The 20,420-nt window shown below is 40.6% G+C and overlaps 1 protein-coding gene across 1 annotated transcript in view; it reads right to left on the reverse strand.

Moving 5' to 3' along the window:
• Positions 1-3,616: 3,616 nt before the first annotated feature.
• The window catches only part of abcc2 (ATP-binding cassette, sub-family C (CFTR/MRP), member 2), a 75,749-nt gene continuing 58,945 nt past the window's right edge, over positions 3,617-20,420 (reverse strand). The window contains exons 29-33 of the mRNA XM_041866550.2: positions 17,219-17,362; positions 11,765-11,923; positions 11,451-11,617; positions 4,978-5,172; positions 3,617-4,515 (exon numbers count right to left, since the gene is read on the reverse strand). Of these exons, the coding sequence (XP_041722484.2) occupies positions 4,356-4,515; positions 4,978-5,172; positions 11,451-11,617; positions 11,765-11,923; positions 17,219-17,362 (825 nt within the window). The 3' untranslated portion in view covers positions 3,617-4,355. The remainder of the gene's footprint in view (positions 4,516-4,977; positions 5,173-11,450; positions 11,618-11,764; positions 11,924-17,218; positions 17,363-20,420) is intronic.

A 20,420-nucleotide genomic window follows, 5' to 3' on the forward strand; every position in this document is an offset into this window, starting at 1 on the left:
TGTCTGTAGAGCGCCGAGACAGGATTGTGTCGAGGCACAGATCTGGGGAAGGGTACCAAAACATTTCTGCAGCATTGAAAGTCCCCAAGAACACAATGGCCTCCATCATTCTTAAATGGAAGTTTGTAACCACCAAGACACTTCCTAGAGCTGGCCGCCCGGCCAAACTGAGCAGTCGGGGGAGAAGGGCCTTGGTCAGGGAGGTGACCAAGAACCTGATGGTCACTCTGACAGAGCTCCAGAGTTCCTCTGTGGAGATGGAAGACCCTTTCAGAAGGACAATCATCTCTGCAGCACTCCACCAATCAGGCCTTTATGGTAGGGTGGCCAGACGGAAGCCACTCCTCAGTAAAAGGTACATGACAGCCCGCTTGGAGTTTGCCAAAAGGCACCTAAAGACTCTCAGACCATGAGAAACAAGATTCTCTGGTCTGATGAAACCAAGATTGAACTCTTTGGCCAGAATGCCAAGCGTCACATCTGGAGTAAACTTGGCACCATCCCTAAGGTGAAGCATGATGGTGGCAGCATCATGCTGTGGGGATGTTTTTCAGCGGCAGGGACTGGGAGACTAGTCAGGATCGAGGGAAAGATGAACGGAGCAAAGTACAGAGAGATACTTGATGAAAACCTGCTCCAGAGCGGACCTCAGACTGGGGCGAAGGTTCACCTTCCAACAGGACAACGACCCTAAGCACACAGCCAAGACAACGCAGGAGTGGCTTCGGGACAAGTCTCTGAATGTCCTCGAACATCTCTGGAGAGACCTGAAAATAGCTGTGCAGCAACGCTCCCCATCATACCTTACAGAGCTTGAGAGGATCTGCAGAGAAGAATGGGAGAAACTCCCCAAATACAGGTGTGCCAAGCTTGTAGCGTCATACCCAAGAAAGTGCTTCAACAAAGTACTGAGTAAAGGGTCTGAATACTTATGTAAACGTGATATTTCTGTTTTATTTCATTTGATAAATTAGCAAAATGTCTTCAATCGTGTTTTGATTTGTCATTATGGGGTATTGTGTGCAGATTGATGAGATTATTTTTTTTAAAAGAATAAGGCTGTAGCGTAACAAAATATGGAAAAAGTCAAGGGGTCTGAATACTTTCCGAATGCACTGTAGATGTTTTTTGTTCCCATTGTAGCGACGTGTGATTTTAATGTCATATGTTGAACAATGTTGAACATTCTTGTACTGTCTGTCTATAATGCTGAACTGTTGTGGACTACTGAGTTCCTCCAAGCTCTCTCTCTCTCTCTCCACGACAAAGGGTCATAAACGTTGCCCTTCACACCTAGGTGTGATACACTACATTACCAAAAGTATGTGGACACCTGCCTGTCGAACATCTTATTCCCAAATCATGGGCATTAATATGGAGTTGGTCCCCCCTTTGCTGCTATTACAGCCACCACTCTTCTGGGAAGGCTTTCCACTAGATGTTGGAACATTGCTGCAGGGACTTGCTTCCATTCAGCCACAAGAGCACTAGTGAGGCCAGGCACTGATGTTGGGCGATTACGCATTTTTTTACATACCTACAGGGGTCCTACAATTCTAAAACAAATGGCTAAATGATACATTTTATACGTTAGCTTAGTAGATATTGCGATCTAACGGCTTACAGCACTGGTGCGTCAATCTAAGTAACATAATAGACAAATCTGTCAGTTTAAGCTAGAGATATCTGCACAGGCTGCATCTCAATCTGCCTATGTCACCCATCCGCCTATGTTGACTTTCTGTTTTGCCATTTATGAATGTGTTATTTAATGCGTTCCTATGGGCTATAGTAGTAAAGGCCAAATTCAATATTTTACCGAATATATTTATTTATTTTATAACTAAAGGGGTCCTAAAATTTTCTTTTTCATTACAGATATGAAATCAGATGAAACACCCCACCAGAGTCAATCAACAACACAGATTCAGTTCCAGAATTGTGTAAAATAAAATATTTACAGAATAATATATAATGCCAAGTTTTTATTTTATGTTACATTTAAATACATTGAACATATATATTTTTTTTTCTCAGGACATATGAGAAATATTTCAAATTGGACATATTAATACATTTCAAATACCCATGGGGCGGCGCACAATTGGCCCAGCGTCATCCAGGGTAGGGGAGGGAATGGTCGGCAGGGATGTAGCTCAGTTGGTAGAGCATGGCATTTGCAACGCCAGGGTTTTGGGTTTGATTCCCACGGGGGGCCAGTATGAAAAATAAAAAAATAAAAAATGTATGCACTCACTAACTGTAAGTCGCTCTGGATAAGAGCGTCTGCTAAATGACTAAAATGTAAATGTAAATGCATTTTAAAATACATATTAAAAGAACATTGACAGCAGTTTTTTGGATTGTGATAAGGCTAGAAAGCATCACTAAGCTATTTCAGGCATTTCTAAGCCGTGTCCTTCATAAACCATGAGGACATTTTATATGTTGATCATATCAGTGTTACTAACAGCCAGCACATTTCCCACCGTTTTCCTACCTTTGCATGACCTTACGGCTGTTTACACAGCCACCCTAAGAAACCAATTCAGATTTTTTTCAATATCCAATAATTTTTTCGGACTTCTCATTGTTTTACACAGCCACCCCATTATGATCTTTTTTTCAGTAATTGGTCTTTTGACCGATTAGATCAGCTCTGAAAAATAAGGTTGGTTTGATTCAGGACGGTCACACTGTGAAGTGAAATGGTTTTAGCTATAGCTTGATTAGAAAATATATGTCTATACTAAAGAGTAGTTCCATTGTTTTTGGGACGACTCGTTTTACAATGTAAGAGTGAATTACTTAGGGTATGACATTTATTTTGTATGATCTTCAAAACTAAATCTCAATACTGTATTATCCTTTTTGTATATCAATAAAAACATGTTTTACCTAAACCAAATTTGACACCTTCACTGCTTACATAATGTTCTTCATCAACACAGGTCTGATGTGATTGGTCAAAAGACCAATTAGTGGAAAATATATCAGAATTGGGTTGCCTGTGTAAACACATCTTATGTGACCATTTTAGATTTGCGCATTCACGCTGATGTAGCCTCTTATGTAGCACACAGATGCAATGCTCATTTCCTGTCACTGTTCCTTTAAATGTTTTGGTGGTTGCGATAACAGCAGGTCATGTTCATTAAAACCACTTCAGATTGTCCAGACTGAGGTCGCATATGAAACATCGGAATTGTATCAGGATTGAGATCCACACATGGATGTGATATAAATCAGAACTCAAAAGATCAGATTCCATGTGGTTTTTGCTGTTTGCACATTATGGAAACGATCAGATAGGTATCAGATATGCCAAATAATTGGCATAAGATCTGAATTGGGCTGCCTGTGTAAACACAGCCTATGTGTATATTTTATGACTACAAATAAAGCCTAGATACCAAGCACACTCCTTTCGCTCTCATTACTTCTAAATTAATTAGCTTTCTAGAGATAATTTAATAAAGAAAGTAGGAGAATGGAAGGTGAGGATTGGCTAATTAAAATAATTAGAGAGAAAGGGTGGTGCTTGTGTTTCAAAATAAACAATGAGTACTACAAAAATATATAATAAAGGAGCAAACCAATGAAAAGTACTACTTCATCAAATTAAAAGTATTTTGAAATGCAAGGAGATTCCTTGTTTTCTCAATATGTTTAATAAATGCAAATGAAAGTCATGTTAATTAGTACATGTTGATGAAGAACATGTGTGTTGATGAAGAACATTATGTAAGCAGTGAAGGTGTCACACTTGGCTTAGGTAAAAAATATTCATTGATATACAAAAAGGATAATACAGTATTGATATTTAGTTTTGAAGAGTCATACCCTAAGGAATTCACTCTTACATTGTAAAACGAGTCGTTCCAAAAACAAAAATCAAGCTATAGCTAAAACCATTTCACTTCACAGTGCGACCATCCTGAATCAAACCAACCTTCATTGAAATACACCTCAAAGATCACACAACCTTTATATCAATAACAGACCGCAAAACCATTTGTAAAATCAGACAGAAAAACACGTGTATAAAAACATGAGAAAAATAATAACATTTGGCATACATCTTTATCACAAAGAAGTGGTGATATTGAAATGGTATATAACCAACTGGAAATTGTAATGGTATAATATTTCTCAATAGCCCATATTCAACTTAAGCTTTTAAAGTTAGCTGGATAACCTGTTGATACTGCTTCGTAATACACCCCTCCGGTAGGTTATCGAGAACACATTCTCTTTTACAATCAACACCAGGGGCTAGCATCCCCTCTGCAGTTAAGGCATGATTCTGCCCTCTCTGAGATCAATTGTGCTACAAGTCCCATGATGTGCTCTGCTCAGAGAGCAGTGTTGTCCAAAGCAGTGCTGTCCAGAGCAGTGCTGTCCACTGTAGTGATACCAGCATCCCTTGCCATGGAATAGAAGTGACCCTGTTTGTTGAAGAGAGTGCTGGGAGAGTCAAACTCTACGATCTTTCCAGCATCCAGCACCATCACCCTGAAAGTGTGAGAGAGAAAGGGATGGAGAAAGAGGGAGTGGGAGAAGAGGGAGGAAAGGATGAGTGAGAGTCAACTATTTCAGAGTTTCAGTTGCTATGCAACAAGTTCTGTGGGAAAACTCTTGTCGTAAAGTTTGTGTGCCAGTCTGTGCATCTAAGTACACAGTAAATCAAGGATAGTTGAAATCACAGTGTTAAAAAATGAGGGTTAAATTGACTCTACTGGGAGTTATCTTAGCCCTCAAGAGAGTGATACACTCCCTGGAGTTAGTGTTGATAACTGGAGTTGATTGGGACGGAGTCCTTTTAACGCCATTTAGTGTCATTTTAACTCCAGAAATGTCAACACCATGACCAGAGTAGTTTTAACACAAAATGGGGGTGGGACCATATAAACCCCAACATAGTGTTACATTTGACTCCATAGGAGTGACTTTACTGTGTATGTGCATGTGTGTTACCTGCTACTGTCCAGGATGCTGTGGAGTCTGTGTGCGATGGTGAGTACAGTGCAATGGGAGAACTCTCGTCGTATGGTTTTCTGGATCAGGTTGTCTGTCTCTAGGTCCACAGCAGCTGTAGCCTCATCCAGAATCAGAATACGAGACTTCCTCAGCAGGGCACGGGCCAGACACAACAACTGTCTCTGACCAATACTGTAATGGAAACATGTGCAACCTGTCAAAATACACTACATGGTCATCTCACTCCATAATCATGGGCAATAATGCATTCGGGCAGGTAGCGTTCACTTGGCATCCGCCAAACCCAGATTTGTCCGTCTGACTACCAGATCGTGAAACGTGATTCATCATTCCAGAGAACGCGTTTCCCATGCTCCAGAGTCCAATGGCGGCAAGCTTTACACCACTCCAGCTGACGCTTGGCATTGCGCATGTTGATCTTAGGCTTGTGTGCGACTACTCGGCCATGAAAACCCATTTCATGAAGCTCCCGACGAACAGTTCTTGTGCTGACGTTGCTTCCAGATGCAGTTTGGAACTCGGTAGTGAGTGTTGCAACCGAGGACAGACGATTTTTAGGCGTTACGCGCTTCAGCACTCAGTGGTCCCGTTCTGTGAGCTTGTGTGGCCTACCACTTCAAATCAAATCAAATCAAATTGTATTGTATTTGTCACATACACGTGTTTAGCAGATGTTATAGCGGGTGTAGTGAAATGCTTGTGCTTCTAGCTCCGACAGTGAGTAATATCTAACAAGTAATATCTAACAATTTCACAACATATACCCAATATACACAAAACTGGTAAGGAATGGGATTTAAGAACATATACATATATGGACAAGCAATGACAGAGCGGCATGGACTAAGATACAGTAGAATATTATAGAATATAATGCAGCATATACATATGAGATGAGTAGTGCAAGATATGTAAACATTATTAAAGTGACTAGTGTTCCATTTCTTAAAGTGGCCAGTGATTTCAATAGGCAGCAGCAGCCTCTAATGTGCTAGTGATGGCTATTTAACAGTCTGATGGCCTTGAGATAGAAGCTGTTTTTCATTCTCTCGGTCCCAGCTTTGATGCACCTGTACTGACCTCGCCTTCTGGATGATAGCGGGGTGAACAGGCAGTGGCTCGGGTGGTTGATGTCCTAGATTATCTTTTTGGCCTTCCTGTGAAATCGGGTGCTGTATGTGACTTGGAGGGCGGGTAGTTTGCCCGTCTGTAGCGAGACCGCACCACCCTATGGAGAGCCCTGCGGTTGCGGGCGGTGCAGTTGCCGTACCAGACGGTGATACAGCCCGACAGGATGCTCTCAATTGTGCATCTGTAAAAGTTTGTGAGGGTTTTAGGTGCTAAGCCGAATTTCTTCAGCCTCCTGAGGTTGAAGAGGCTCTGTTGCGCCTTCTTCACCACACTGTCTGCGTGGGTGGACCATTTCAGTTTGTCGGTGTTGTGTACGCCAAGGAACTTGAAGCTTCCCACCTTCTCCACTGCGGTCCCGTCGATGTGGATAGAGGGGTGCACCCTCTACTTCGCAGCTGAGCAGTTATTGCTCCTAGACATTTCCACTTCACAATAACAGCACTTACAGTTGACCTAGCAGGCCAGAAATCTGACAAACTGACTTGTTGGAAAGGTGGCATCCTATGACAGTGCAAAAGTTCTCTTCAGTACGGGCCATTCTACTGCCAATGTTTTTACTATGGAGATTGCATGGCTGTGTGCTCGATTTTATACACCTGTCAGCAACGGGTGTGGCTGAAATCGCTGAATCCACTAATTTGACGGGGTGTCCACATACTTTTGTCCATGTAGTGTAGCTTCCAGAATGATCAGATTTGCTTAAAGTTTTCTCATATTTGCCTAGGCTAGGCTATATAATTCACCACCTGAGGAAGTGGGAACTCAAAACACATAAGCTAGATTGTTAACTCTAAATATGCTAGATAGCCATGTTATTGATTGAGCTAACATTATATTTAATGTCCTACAAAAACTTTCCATCGGTAGGCCTAGGCTACTTGATGTATTCACTAGGGGTGTGCCGATCTTGTCATACTCGTATTCGTAATCGTATCTGTTTTATCACACTTGATACTCTAATCGGATTTACTCATGATCGAAGCGGACTTTAAATGTTGGTAAAGCCTATACATCAAGTGTGCATTACTGTGCTATCACTCAGAGTGCGTCATTATGTTCCTTCACTCATTCACACACATTGTTAAACGACCCCGACAGATGAAAATGCACATGATTTACTTACTTAGTCCTATTCAGTTATCAACAAAATAGGCTAATAAATATCCTAATGCATGGCTGGTTACTACTGCCTGCATTCATTCCACACAGATTTAGATGAAGGTAGGCTAATTCATTTGACCCATATATTGTTTCGCTTTCGAGAGGAGCAAAACTTTTCTCTCCCGAAACACTTATGCCACATTTGTCATTTTATTTTCTAATGATCTGTCACACGGCAAACATGCCTGGGCGAGAAGAAATAGCAAGCAAGCATGGGCTTGGATCACGACATAATGAGAAACGTCAGTAATGGAATAATTATACGAACAGACAAAATAGGCCTACTAAACAGCGCCAAGTAGACAACCAGTAAACAACCATTTGCAAAGTCGACAGGAAATAACTTGATTGAACAACAATGACTAGCTATGGATTCTGAGTCATACACAATGTTTGGAGAAGGGTAGAGGTGTGCTTGAGACGAGTGACTGTGAGTGAGTGAAACAGCAGCGCGTATGTCTGTCTGGGGAATTGAGAGCAGAGCGGCTTGTTCTAATCCAATCGTTGCAGCAGGCTCAACCGATACCCCGCCCGTTTTCCTTATAGACAGAAGAACTAGCCAATAGTTGTTTACAGCACACAGCACTTCACACTGTTTGAGTGAAAGAGAGATGCATGCTGGCAGCTGAAAATAACTTTTTCCCGATGACGGATAATTGCAAAAAATACTTGTGTCATAATTCTCCATATCCGTTACGATACTCGTTTTGTCGGAGTACTCGTCACACATAGTATTCACAGCGAATGCTGCACTCTGCTCAGCGTCGCATCATCTCAAAACCACATGACATACTCCGGTTGTAAAGTGGTGCCATTTGCTCAAAATTGAGAGTTGAAAATATGTTTTATACTCAGAGAAAGCTGAAACTCATCTTTAACAATAACAACAGTAATTACTTTAAAAACGGTGTTATTCCCACAATTGCATTTTGAAATGTTGTGCAACAGTCATATGCGTGCGTTTATCAGAATGCATCTCTCCCACTGGCGTACCACACACTCCCGCATTCCCCGCAAGGTGGGGAGGCCAACGGACTCTGGGGGCCCCAGACCCAGGTAGGCCCCTCCACAGAGAGCATATGAACAGGTCATAAGCCTTGGCAAAAATGTTTAGAATAGCAGGAAATTAGCTTTGGAAATGCAAAATTCTCTCAGCCTCATTGCAAAATGTGTAGAATAGCATGAGATAAGCTATGAAACTGAAACATGTTCTCTTTGCCCCATGGCAATATCTGTAGAATTGCAGGAAATGTGCTTTAAAAATTCTACATTCTCTCAGCTTCATAACAAAATGTGTAAAATAGCATGAGATTAGTCATAAAACTGCAATTTTTTCTCTTTGCCCCATGGAATTGTAGGAAGTTAGCTTGAGGGGGAGCCTTGCTCAGACCTTGCGGGGGGGCCCCACGAAACTGCGGTACACCACTGATCTCCCCCTCCATATGCTATCATCTGAATGATAATACGATCCCTGTGCGGATGTCTGTTTGAGCAGAGTTGAGTAATGCCTAAAGGCTGCTTTATAGTCTGTCTAACGACATGTCTGTAGACCATTAGAATGCAACAAGTGTCGTTGGCCAAAATAACATTACATTTTTACTCAGGCCGACTGTCTGTAGATCGTCAACGCGGTTGTCGTTTTCCTTGTCGCAGAGACATTAACATTTTTCTACTTTTACCCTGTTGTTTTGATCGTTGTCATGGTAACCTGACTGTGACAGCGTCAATACGTTTTTGATTTCTCCGACAGAATGCCCTGCTTTTATTTCCTCACATTCATGACCGTACGTTTTTTCTTTTCTTTATTTTTCTAGGGGGTAGATCAGCTTTAATATTGTAGATATATTGTAACTTCCATCAATGTAATTGTCTGCATCACTTCCAATCCCCCATATTTTTTTTTCTCTCGCATATATATATATATACTAACCCAAATTGACAGGTATTTACCTTTCCGTGGTAGCAAGATCTTATCTATTTTTGCTAACTTTCTATTAATTTTTTTGGAGTGAGATAATTTTTTATCATTTGGGATATGTATTCTGAGTATATCCACATCACCATAAGACCATTTTATTGGTAAACTACATGGTAATGTAAAAATTATATTTTTTATTGATCCAATACGTAATATAGTACATTTATCATAATTTGGTTGTAATCCAGAGAGGTTAGAAAATGTATCTAGATCCTCTATGAGGCTGTGGAGGGATTCTAGTTGTGGATAAAAAAGAACATGAATCATCAGCATAAAATGACATCTTTGTTTTTAAGCCCTGGATTTCTACTCCCTTGATATTATTGTTGGATCTGATTTTAATAGCTAACATCTCAATGGCAATAATAAATAGATATGCCGATAGTGGACAACCTTGTTTCACTCCTCTTGACAGTTTAAATCTTTCTGAGAAATAGCCATTATTTACTATTTTACACCTAGGGTCACGACCGTAAGTTAGCTATTTTTAGGTTGCCATTAATAATTATCTCGTAATGTGTAAATGTTGCAATTATAATGAATAAAGGTTGCCTACAGTCAAAAATCTGGTCATCATTTGGGCTGGCTAGCCAGCTAACAAGCTAGCAACAAACCAAAACATATATATATTTTTTGCCTGGCTTGCTAGATTGACATATTCTAAATACATTTTTAAATGGATGGGTTTATTGGTGTTAAAATAGAGCAGGTATTGCCTTGTTTGTTGATCTTTATACAACGGGTGGGTCTAATCCTGAATGCTGATTGGTTAAAACCACATTCCAGCCGGTGTCTATTCCACAAGTTACCACCGGCTAAATCTATGACATTAAAATGCCTATTTACTCTGTTCCATCTGACTGCACAATCCACTGTCTCATCAGCCCAGCCATGCACTTTATGAACTTGATCTCCACTATTAAAAGCATCTAGTCCCCTGTAGCTCAGTTGGTAGAGCATGGTGCTTGCAACGCCAGGGTTGTGGGTTTGTTTCCCACAGGGGGCCAGTATGAAAATGTATGCACTCACTAACTGTAAGTCGCTCTGGATAAGAGCGTCTACTAAAATGTAGATACTATCTCACTTTTCTTTTAGACTAACATTTAGTTTTCAATCGTAGAGATTTGTATAACCCTTTCTGTCTGTCTCGCCGACATTTGCTACATTGTTTCAATATTCAAATTTGATCTCCAGCTCTCCCATAGTAATGAACATGTCGGGAGTCGGGACGAGACAGACAGACAGACAGGCAGGCAGGCAGGCAGGCAGGCAGCGTTTCTCAGCCAGTCGAAATCATGAATCAGCTGGCATCATTTTAATGGATATATACACAGAAATGTAAATGGAAAAAAGCTAGTTTGCAGTCTTTCCAGCTTCAGTTTGAAGTGATTGTGTAAGCTGTGTTGTTGGCTAGCTCCTCTAAACAACAGTGTCCTGACGAGTGAGCACATGTTCTATGCCAGGAAAAATCGTGCCTCATTAGCTTATTGTTATGGATGTCTCCAAATAAATGTCACTAGAAAACAGCTTAAACAAATGCAAATGCAGCTACTTTGCTGTTATTCTGCCTGCACTTTTTGACGTGACTGTAAGTTAGCCGTAGTTGGCTAGCTAGCAAGCAAGGGATAAGAACGTTGCCAGCCAGTATGGCAATGGAACAAAAAGACTGAACGACTGGGTCGCGTCTCTAACAACCGAACCGATAGAACGAACGACCAGCCGGCTTGGGTAGCAACCCTAGATTTGTGTCGGGACTATATCTTGTGGAAGGATGAAATAGTATGAATAGTTTAATCAAAATAACGTTTTTAATGAAAATATGTCAATCATTATTTGAATATTACATATTATTTGAGTAACCCATTGTATAAAAGTGATAATGCCCTCGAAACCGGTGTTTGGAGGATATATTGGCACTAACAACACGGGCTTAACACCCGTGCAGATATATCCTCCAAACACCGGCTTCTCAGGTATTATCACTTAAATAATACTAGCTAGCTATGCAGTTCCAACCTACCTGGCTGCCTATTCAACCAACTAGCAATGGGCAGCTAGCTAGCTAGATATTTCTAGTACAAAGGAGACATTCTTCAAATCGAAGGTGACAGCATTTCAATTTCAACGATGTCCTTGTATCTTGTGTGTGCGTGTGTGCATTCATGTGAGTGTAACCCACCTGAGGTTCTCTCCCCCCTCTGACACCTCGTGGGTCAGTCCTTCCTGTAACCCCCCCACGTACTCCTTCAGATGGGACAGCTCTAGGACGCGCCAGAGATCCTCATCACTGAAGGTCTCAAACGGGTCCAGGTTCATACGCAGCGTCCCTGAGAACAGCACTGGGTCCTACACACCCGCACACACCGAATGGAGAAACAAATGTCATCATGTAAAAATATTATAAAGTTTATGCCATTTATAAAGGTGTGGGTGCGTGTGTAAGTGTGCATACATGTGTAAGCGTGCATACATGCATTTCTGTGTGTGCATTACCTGTGGTATAATAGTGAGTCTGCTCCTGAGGTCGTGTAGGCCCAGAGTAGCGATGTCTGTCCCGTCGATCAAGATCCTTCCCTCTGCTGCCTCGATGATTCTAAACAGGCAGTTGGTCAGACTGGACTTCCCAGCGCCTGTTCGACCCACTATACCGATCTGCACAAGATGTGAGGATGTTCAGTAAGACTTTGAGTAATGCTTAATTCTGGTCGCAGATGGGTCGTGACCATAGAGATGTACTAAAGAACAAGTATTGAGCCAAGGTTGGTGGTTTACTGCCACCTGCAGTTATGTTTGCTTAAAAATGGTGCAAGTCCTTAATGGCGCTGCCGATGCTAAAACAGGCTTTGGACCAAGTGTGCCCTCTGTCCAACTCTGTAGCAGTGACTGATCGTGTCCCTGTGTGGGGTGGCAGGTAGCCTAGCAGTTAAGAGCGTTGGGCCAGTAACCGAAAGTTCGCTGGTTCGAATCGCCGAGCCATGCAAGGTGGAAAGATTTGCCGTTCTGCGCTTGAGCAAGACAGTTACCCAACAACAGCTGTTCCCCGGGCGCCGATGCCAAGTGGCATATTCCTTTGCTATGGCCTGCATAACCTATTTCAATAAATATGTTATAAACTAAAAACAGAATGCACAAGAACAATGTAGACAGAGCTGAGTTTCACCAAAACAACGCAAAATGTCCAGTCAGAAAATATGTTTTTGTTTTCTCTCTCCAATGATCTGGGCCTATTTTTATAGCGGACACTCCGATGTCTAATTGTTATAAATTCCTATTTATTTATAAATTTTTCTCCATTTGATATGAATATGACTTGGCCTATTAAGCTACTCTATTAGTTTTATGCATGCTGAATTTCTCCCGCCGCACTTTCATGATTAAACAATTAATTAATCTAACAGAGTGCTAAGCTATCTCAGAAAGTTTGAAGATGTTTTTGAATCATCTAAAAACATAGTAGGCATAAGGTAATAATGATAGAGAGAACAAACAATAGGAAAATAGAAAAATAGAATTAGGAGTTTGAACAAACCTTACAATTGAGCAAAACTTAGGCTATTATAAGAAAGAAATGATCATGCATGCGAGGACTGAAAGAAATCCCTCCTTGTCGTTGTGACCCAAACGGCCAAATACCTAGGCGAATTCTTATTGAAATATCATAAAAGCATTAAGAAAAGTTAGTTATGAAGAACATTTCCCAAATATTAGAATTAAGTGTTTAATGTCCTATTGCAGCTTTCAAAAGTGAATAATTATGAAGAAGTCTATGGCTTCTCAATCACAGCTTTAATTGGAATGACAAATATTTCAGGCCACAATAAGTGAAATTGAGCAAACAATACCAAGATGGAAAATATTATTATTCATAGTAGCCTAATAAGAAAGGAGGATGAGGCAAACATGCAAATCATTTAATAATTATCCAGTTCTGAGGACAGCAGAGTTGCATGCTCTGCAGCCCATTATTATTTACCACCCATACAGCCCATTATCAGCCTCAAAATGTCATCTTGTGACGTTTTTTGCAAAACGCTATGCATCAACCAATTGGTGCTTATGTCAACTGGCCATGCTCCCAGCAGGCTTTGCTGTGCCAATGGGAAGAGATGAGTGTCAACTAACTGAAGCTTATGTCAATACATTGCATTTAATGAGAAAATAAAAGTGTCACATGGTTGAACCTTATGTCAATACATTGCATTCAATGGGAAATGATGAGTGTCAACCAATTGATGCTTATGTCAATACATTTCAGTCATTGGGAAAAGCGGAGTGTAAACCAATTGAAGCTTTTGTCAATACATTTGTAGTCAATGGGAAAAGATTAGTATCACAGGGTAAAAGCTTATGTCAATACACTGCACTCAATGGGAAAAGATGAGTGTCAACCAATTCATGCTTATGTCAATACAGAGCTAGGGTTTCGCCACGGGGTGACTGGGTGGGTGGAGCAGAAAACATTTGAGGGGGGCCCCCATATTATTCAGAATTGTACAGATAGGGCTAGTAACTTCAAAAGCAGCTGGTTTCATAAATGCATTAATGCATTAATGTCTGAATGGCTGTCAATCATAATTAAGTAGGCTATACCTGTACCCGGATTATCGAGCACACAGATTGACAAGGCAAAGTGCAACGAGCAGACAAGTCAGAACCATGGAGAAATGATTAGGCCTAGGCTACAGCTTCTTCTTTAGAATAGTCGGACAGTAAATAAAATAACCTAGTCATGCAAGATCAGGTTGTCATGACTGTCCACGGGAGTCCAAATAGGTCAGATCAGGTTTGCAATGAATAACTTCAATCAGACCACCTTTCAGTATTGGTATATTGGCCATATACCACACCCCTTCGGGCATTATTGCTTAAGTATATTCTGGACTCAAGTTGAACCTATATCGCTGTGCTGTGTTGACCCTGAATAAATGTTGTGACAGTAGTACGGTGCTCTCTCTCTTGCTATTGTTTTCCTAGATAAAGCATGCACATACAGCACAGTGTATATAATAAGGATTCACCCCCTTGGACTTTCATTGTTCTACAAAGTGGGAATACATTTTATTTTATTTTGTCACTTATATACAAAAAAAGCTTTGTAATGTCAAAAGGGGGATTTTTTTTATTTTTTTTTAATCATTAAGAAAAAGTACAACACGAATATACTGTATCTTGATTCGATAGGTATTCACCCCCCTAAGTCAATACGTAATATTAGAAACACCTTTGGCATCTATTACAGCTTGGATTCTTTTTGGGCACAGTCTCTAAGCTTTGCACACCTGCATTGTGCAATATTTGCAGATTATTCTTGGCAAAATTCTTTAAGCTTTGTCAAGTTGTTGGGGATCATTGCTAAACAGCAAATGTTTTAATGTGCTGTGTTGGATTTGCCCCAAACATAACGCTTTGCATTTAGGCCAAACAGTTGATTCCGTTGATGTGTTCTATTTCAGTATTACTTTGGTGCCTTGCTGCAAACAGGATGCATGTTTTTGAATCTCCTTCTTCTGTAGGCTTCCATCTTTTCACTCTGTAATTTAGGTCCTTATTGTGGAGTAACTACAATAACTACAGTTTTTTTCCCCATCACAGCCATTGAACTCTGTAGCTTTTACAAACTATCACACTCGGCGGGTTGACAGAAACCAGATGCATCCAGTTTTCAGGAGAAATGGATCCCTGAACAGTTTCCTTCCTGTCCTGTAGCTCAGTTAGGAAGGACGACTGTATCTTTGTTGTGTTTCGGTAGTTTGAGCCGCAGCCTAATTATTAACTTGACCATGCTTAAAGGGATATTCAGTGTCTGATTTGTTATTTTTACCCAATTGCTGCCCTTCTTTATGAGGCATTGGAAAGCTGCCTGGTATTTGTAGTTTAATTTGTGCTTGAAATTCACTAATCGAACGAGGGACCTTACAGATGTTGTACGTATAGGGTACAGAGGAAGGAATAGGCATTAAAAAAACGTTAACCCCTATTATGTCATACAGAGTGAGACCATTTAACTTATTTTGTGATTGTTGTAAGCCAATTTTTACTCCTGAACTAATTTAGGCTTGCCATAACAAAGGGGGTGAATAATAAATTTTAGTTATTTATTTTTGTATTAATATGAAAACATTTATAAAATGTTATTTTCACTTTGATAGAGTATTTATTGTAGATCAATGACAAAAACAACAACAATTAATCAATTTCAATACCCTTTTGTAACACAACAAAATGTGAAAAAGTCCTGAGGGTGTGGGGGGGTGAATACTTAATATAGGTCCCATTAGTTATTTGCACGTAGACTGTTATATACATTGTTTGTTTGTCGACAAGGTATGTGAAATATGATACCAGACAGTTGGGTAAAAAATGATTGACACCCTTGATTAAGATGAGCAATAATGCCTGTATATAATACAGTTGAAGTCGGAAGTTTACATACACCTTAGCCAAATACATATAAACTCAGTTTTTCACAATTCCTGACATTTAATCCTAGTAAATATTCCCTGTTTTAGGTCAGTTAGGATCGCCACTTTATTTTAAGAATGTGAAATGTCTGAATAATAGTAAAAATAATGATTTATTTAAGCTTTTATTTATTTCATCACATTCCCAGTAGGTCAGAAGTTTACATACACTCAATTTGTATTTGGTAGCATTGCCTTTAAATTGTTTAACTTGGGTCAAACGTTTTGGGTCGCCTTCCACAAGCTTCACACAATAATTTGGGTGAATTTTGGCCCATTCCTCCTGACAGAGCTGGTGTAACTGAGTCAGGTTTGTAGGCCTCCTTGCTCGCACACGCTTTTTCAGTTCTTCCCACACATTTTCTATAGGATTGAGGTCAGGGCTTTGTGATGGCCACTCCAATACCTTGACTTTGTTGTCCTTAAGCCATTTTCCCACAACTTTGGAAGTATGCTTGGGGTCATTGTCCATTTGGAAGACCCATTTGCCACCAAGCTATAACTTCCTGACTGATGTCTTGAGATGTTGCTTCAATATATCCACATAATTTTCAAGTGCACCAGTCCCTCCTGCAGCAAAGCACCCCCACAGCATGATGCTGCCACCCCCGTGCTTCACAGTTGGGATGGTGTTCTTCGGCTTACTAGCAACCCCCTTTTTCCGGCAAACATAACGATGGTCATTATGGCCAAACAGTTCTATTTTTGTTTCATCAGACCAGAGGACATTTCTCCAAAAAGTATGATCTTTGTCCCCATGTGCAGTTGCAAACCATAGTTAGTCTTTTTTTATGGCGGTTTTGGAGCAGTGGCTTCTTCCTTGCTAAGCGGCCTTTCAGGTTATGTCAATATAGGGCTCGTTTTACTGTGGATATAGATACTTTTGTACCTGTTTCCTCCAGCATCTTCACAAGGTCCGTTGCTGTTGTTCTGGGATTGATTTGCACTTTTCGCATCAAAGTACGTTCATCTCTAGGAGTAAACTTCCGACTTCAACTGTAAATCATTCAAATACGGAGCTTTAAGACATACTAACCTCCCCTGTTATTTGTAATGGTGAGAGGGGTATGATTTTTGACCTTCTGTAACTTTCACACTCATCATTATTCACAATTAATTCAGGATTATTCATAATCACGGTAGCATCCACATTCATGTAGAAGTGTTTAGAAACAAGTGACTCCAAAAGCTTGATGTAGTGATTGCGTGCTAGGAAAACTTTTCACTACTTTATTTATTTAAAAAAGATTAATTGTTACATAAAATCTCTTTCTCTGAGCAATTGTATACGGTGTCCCGTATACGGGACGGTTAAACTAACGTGTGCTAATGTGATTAGCATGACTGTTGCCTACAATATAGCTCAGTATTTGAGTTATTAATTTTATACAGTCATTATTGCTCAACTATATCAAGGGTGTAAATAATTTCGGACCCCACTGTATGTGTAGTGTCTGGCCCTGGTCTCTCTGTCTCTCTCACCCACCTTCTCTGTGCTGTCGATGTCGCAGGTGATCCCGTGCAGCACCAAGTCCAGTTCAGGTCGGTAGCGGACCTTGAAGTTTTCGAACCTCAGCCTCCCAGCCTCAGGCCATTTCTCTAGCGGTCGCTTCTCTGACACCCAGTCTGCCTGTTCAAACACACATACAAGTTTTATATACAACTCCACCAAACAAAACACACACGCTTAGCACACACACCTTTACCAAAACTAGCTTTAGAAAGCTGTCACACGGAAATGATCAGCACACGTGTGTTCTAAAACAGTGTGTCTGAAGCGATGGGCCGAAAGCCAGAAGAGATGTGCAGTTCGCAAACTATTTGTTATTTTTGAACAACTATTTTTACTGACTCCAGTCATGATTTGTTTTTCAGAGTGAGTCGTTCATTTTAGTTGTTCGTTTGACCTGCTGGCCGCAATGAATTCTACAGCAGGATTAACGGCATATATCCACCAGATGCACATGTATTGTTATGATTTAACTGGATAGAACCCAAATGCAGACAAGTACACCAAGCCAGAGAAGGTTTAACAGGTTTATTTACAATGTTCAATAGTCCAGGTTTCCAATAATAGGGGAAGAGCAAGTCCAGGTTACAGGGAGGGTAACAGATCCAGGTCAGGGCAGGTGTGGTACCGTAATGGCCTAGTGTCCGTGGTGTGTCCAAAAGGGAGGTCCGGTAGTGGAGAGCAGGATGGTGGTGGCAGGAGTGAAGCGGAGGCAGGAGTCAGGTTCCTAATATATGGTCGTCTTGACTATGATCTGACGATGAGTGGTAAGTTTGACCGGGTCTTAAAGGCTGAGGTGATTATGGTGAATGAGCTGCAGCTGGAACCCTGACTCCCGCACACCAGACTTCACTCCTGCAATCAAGGACAGACAGAGGGGAGGGAGAGAGCAGAGAGAGAGCTACCTAGCAGCAGTAGGCCTAACATGTATGACTAAAACATAATCATTTCAAACCTTGCTTACATTTGTATACGATCACGTGTCTCTCTATTATGCGTGGGAATACTTGGGAACAGATTTCTTAAATAAAAATCAAAGTGCAGTCGCAAAAAACATCAAGCGCTATGATGAAACTGGCTCTCATGACGACCACCACAGGAATGGAAGACACAGAGTTACCTATGCTGCAGAGGATAAGTTCATTAGAGTTAACTGCACCTCAGATTGCAGCCCAAATAAATGCTTCACAATGTTCAAGTAACAGACACATCTCAACATCAACTGTTCAGAGGAGACTGCATGAATCAGGCCTTCGTGGTCGAATTGCTGCAAAGAAACCACTACTAAAGGACATCAATAATAAGAAGAGACTTGCTTGGGCCAAGAAACACGAGCAATGGATATTAGACGGGTTGAAATCTGTCCTTTGATTACATTTGCGATTTTCGGTTCCAACCGCCATGTCTTGGTGAGACGCAGAGTAGGTGAATGGATGATCTCCGCATGTGTGTTTCCCACTGTGAAGCATGGAGGAGGAGGTGTGATGGTGTGGGGGTGCTTTGCTGGTGACACTGTCTGTGATTTATTTAGAATTCAAGGCACACTTAACCAGTATGGCTACCACAGCATTCTGCAGCGATACGCCATCCCATCTGGTTTGGGCTTAATGGGACTATCATTTATTTTTCAACAGGACAATGACCCAACACACCTCCAGGCTGTGTAAGGGCTATTTGACCAAGAAGGAGAGTGATGGAGTGCTGCATCAGATGACCTGGCCTCCACAATCCCCTGACCTCAACCAAATTGAGATGGTTTGGGACGAGTTGTACCGCAGAGTGAAGGAAATGCAGCCAACAAGTGATCAGCATATGTGGGAACTCCTTCAAGACTGTTGAAAAAGCATTCCAGGTGAAGCTGGTTGAGAGAATGCCAAGAGTGTGCAAAGCTGTCATCAAGGCAAAGGGTGGCTATTTGAAGAATTTCAAATATAAAATATATTTTGATTTGTTTAACACTTTTTTGGTTACTACATGATTCCATATGTGTTATTTCATATTTTTGATGTCTTCATTATTATTCTACAATGTAGAAATTGTACAAATAAAGAAAAACCCTTGAATGAGTAGGTGTTCTAAAACTTTTGACCGGTAATGTATATACAGTACCATTCAAAAGTTTGGACACACCTACTCATTCAAGGATTTTTCTTTATTTTTACTATTTTTTACATTGTGTTCCGTAACCTCCCAATTTACAAATTAAGCACTGGTTTAAACCCATCAGTCCGTCATGGATGTGCAGAATGACTTACTATAGATTTATTTTATTCATTTTTATTATTTACACTACTAGTTCTGTTGCTAGGATGCCGTGTTGACAAGAACTAGAGTTCATGGCTTGTTTTGTCATAGAATAAATTAAAACTTTGTTCTGAAGAGTTGAGATACAGAAGAGAGAATATATTACACATATTACCCCTGGGTGAAAAATCTGTTGATGTGCCCTTAAGCAAGACACTTAACCCTAATTGCTCATGTAAGTCGCTCTGGATAAGAGCGTCTGCTAAATGACTAAAATGTAAATATTACACCTAAAATGTTTTCAATATAAATAAGGCTTATTTGGCTTGTAATGATAGGGGAACCTTTTTGGTGTTATATATAACCCTTTTGGAAAGGTTATTTTAAAATCATGCTCATATGGTTCTAAATGGAACCTTTAGGGTGCTATAAGGAACCCTTTCTTCAAGTTCTATAAAGAACCATTAACCTCCACGGGATCTGTGTCCCGTATACGGGACGGTTGAGCTAACGTGCGCTAATGTGATTAGCATGACTGTTGTAAGTAACAGCAAACTTTCCAGGACATAGACATGTCATAAATGGGCAGAAAGCTTACATTCTTGTTAATCTAACTGCACTGTCCAATTTACAGTAGCTATTACAGTGAAAAAATACCATGCTATTGTTTGAGAAGAATGCACAACAACAAAAAACGTATCACTGCAACTGATTTGATACATTCACCTCTGAAGGTAAATAATGTACTTACATTCAGTAATCTTGCTCTGATTTGTCATCCTAAGGATCCCAGAGATAAAATGTAGCATAGTTTTGTTTGATAAAATCAATTTTTATATTCAAATGTAGGATTTGGGTTTCACAGTTTGAACCCCTGCTGACTCTGGCGCCACACCCACCCCGCCCGGCCATCTAGATGTGTGAAAGTTAGTGT

This window comes from Coregonus clupeaformis, chromosome 37 (genome assembly GCF_020615455.1).
Source record: "Coregonus clupeaformis isolate EN_2021a chromosome 37, ASM2061545v1, whole genome shotgun sequence".
Taxonomy (NCBI): Eukaryota; Metazoa; Chordata; class Actinopteri; order Salmoniformes; family Salmonidae; genus Coregonus; species Coregonus clupeaformis.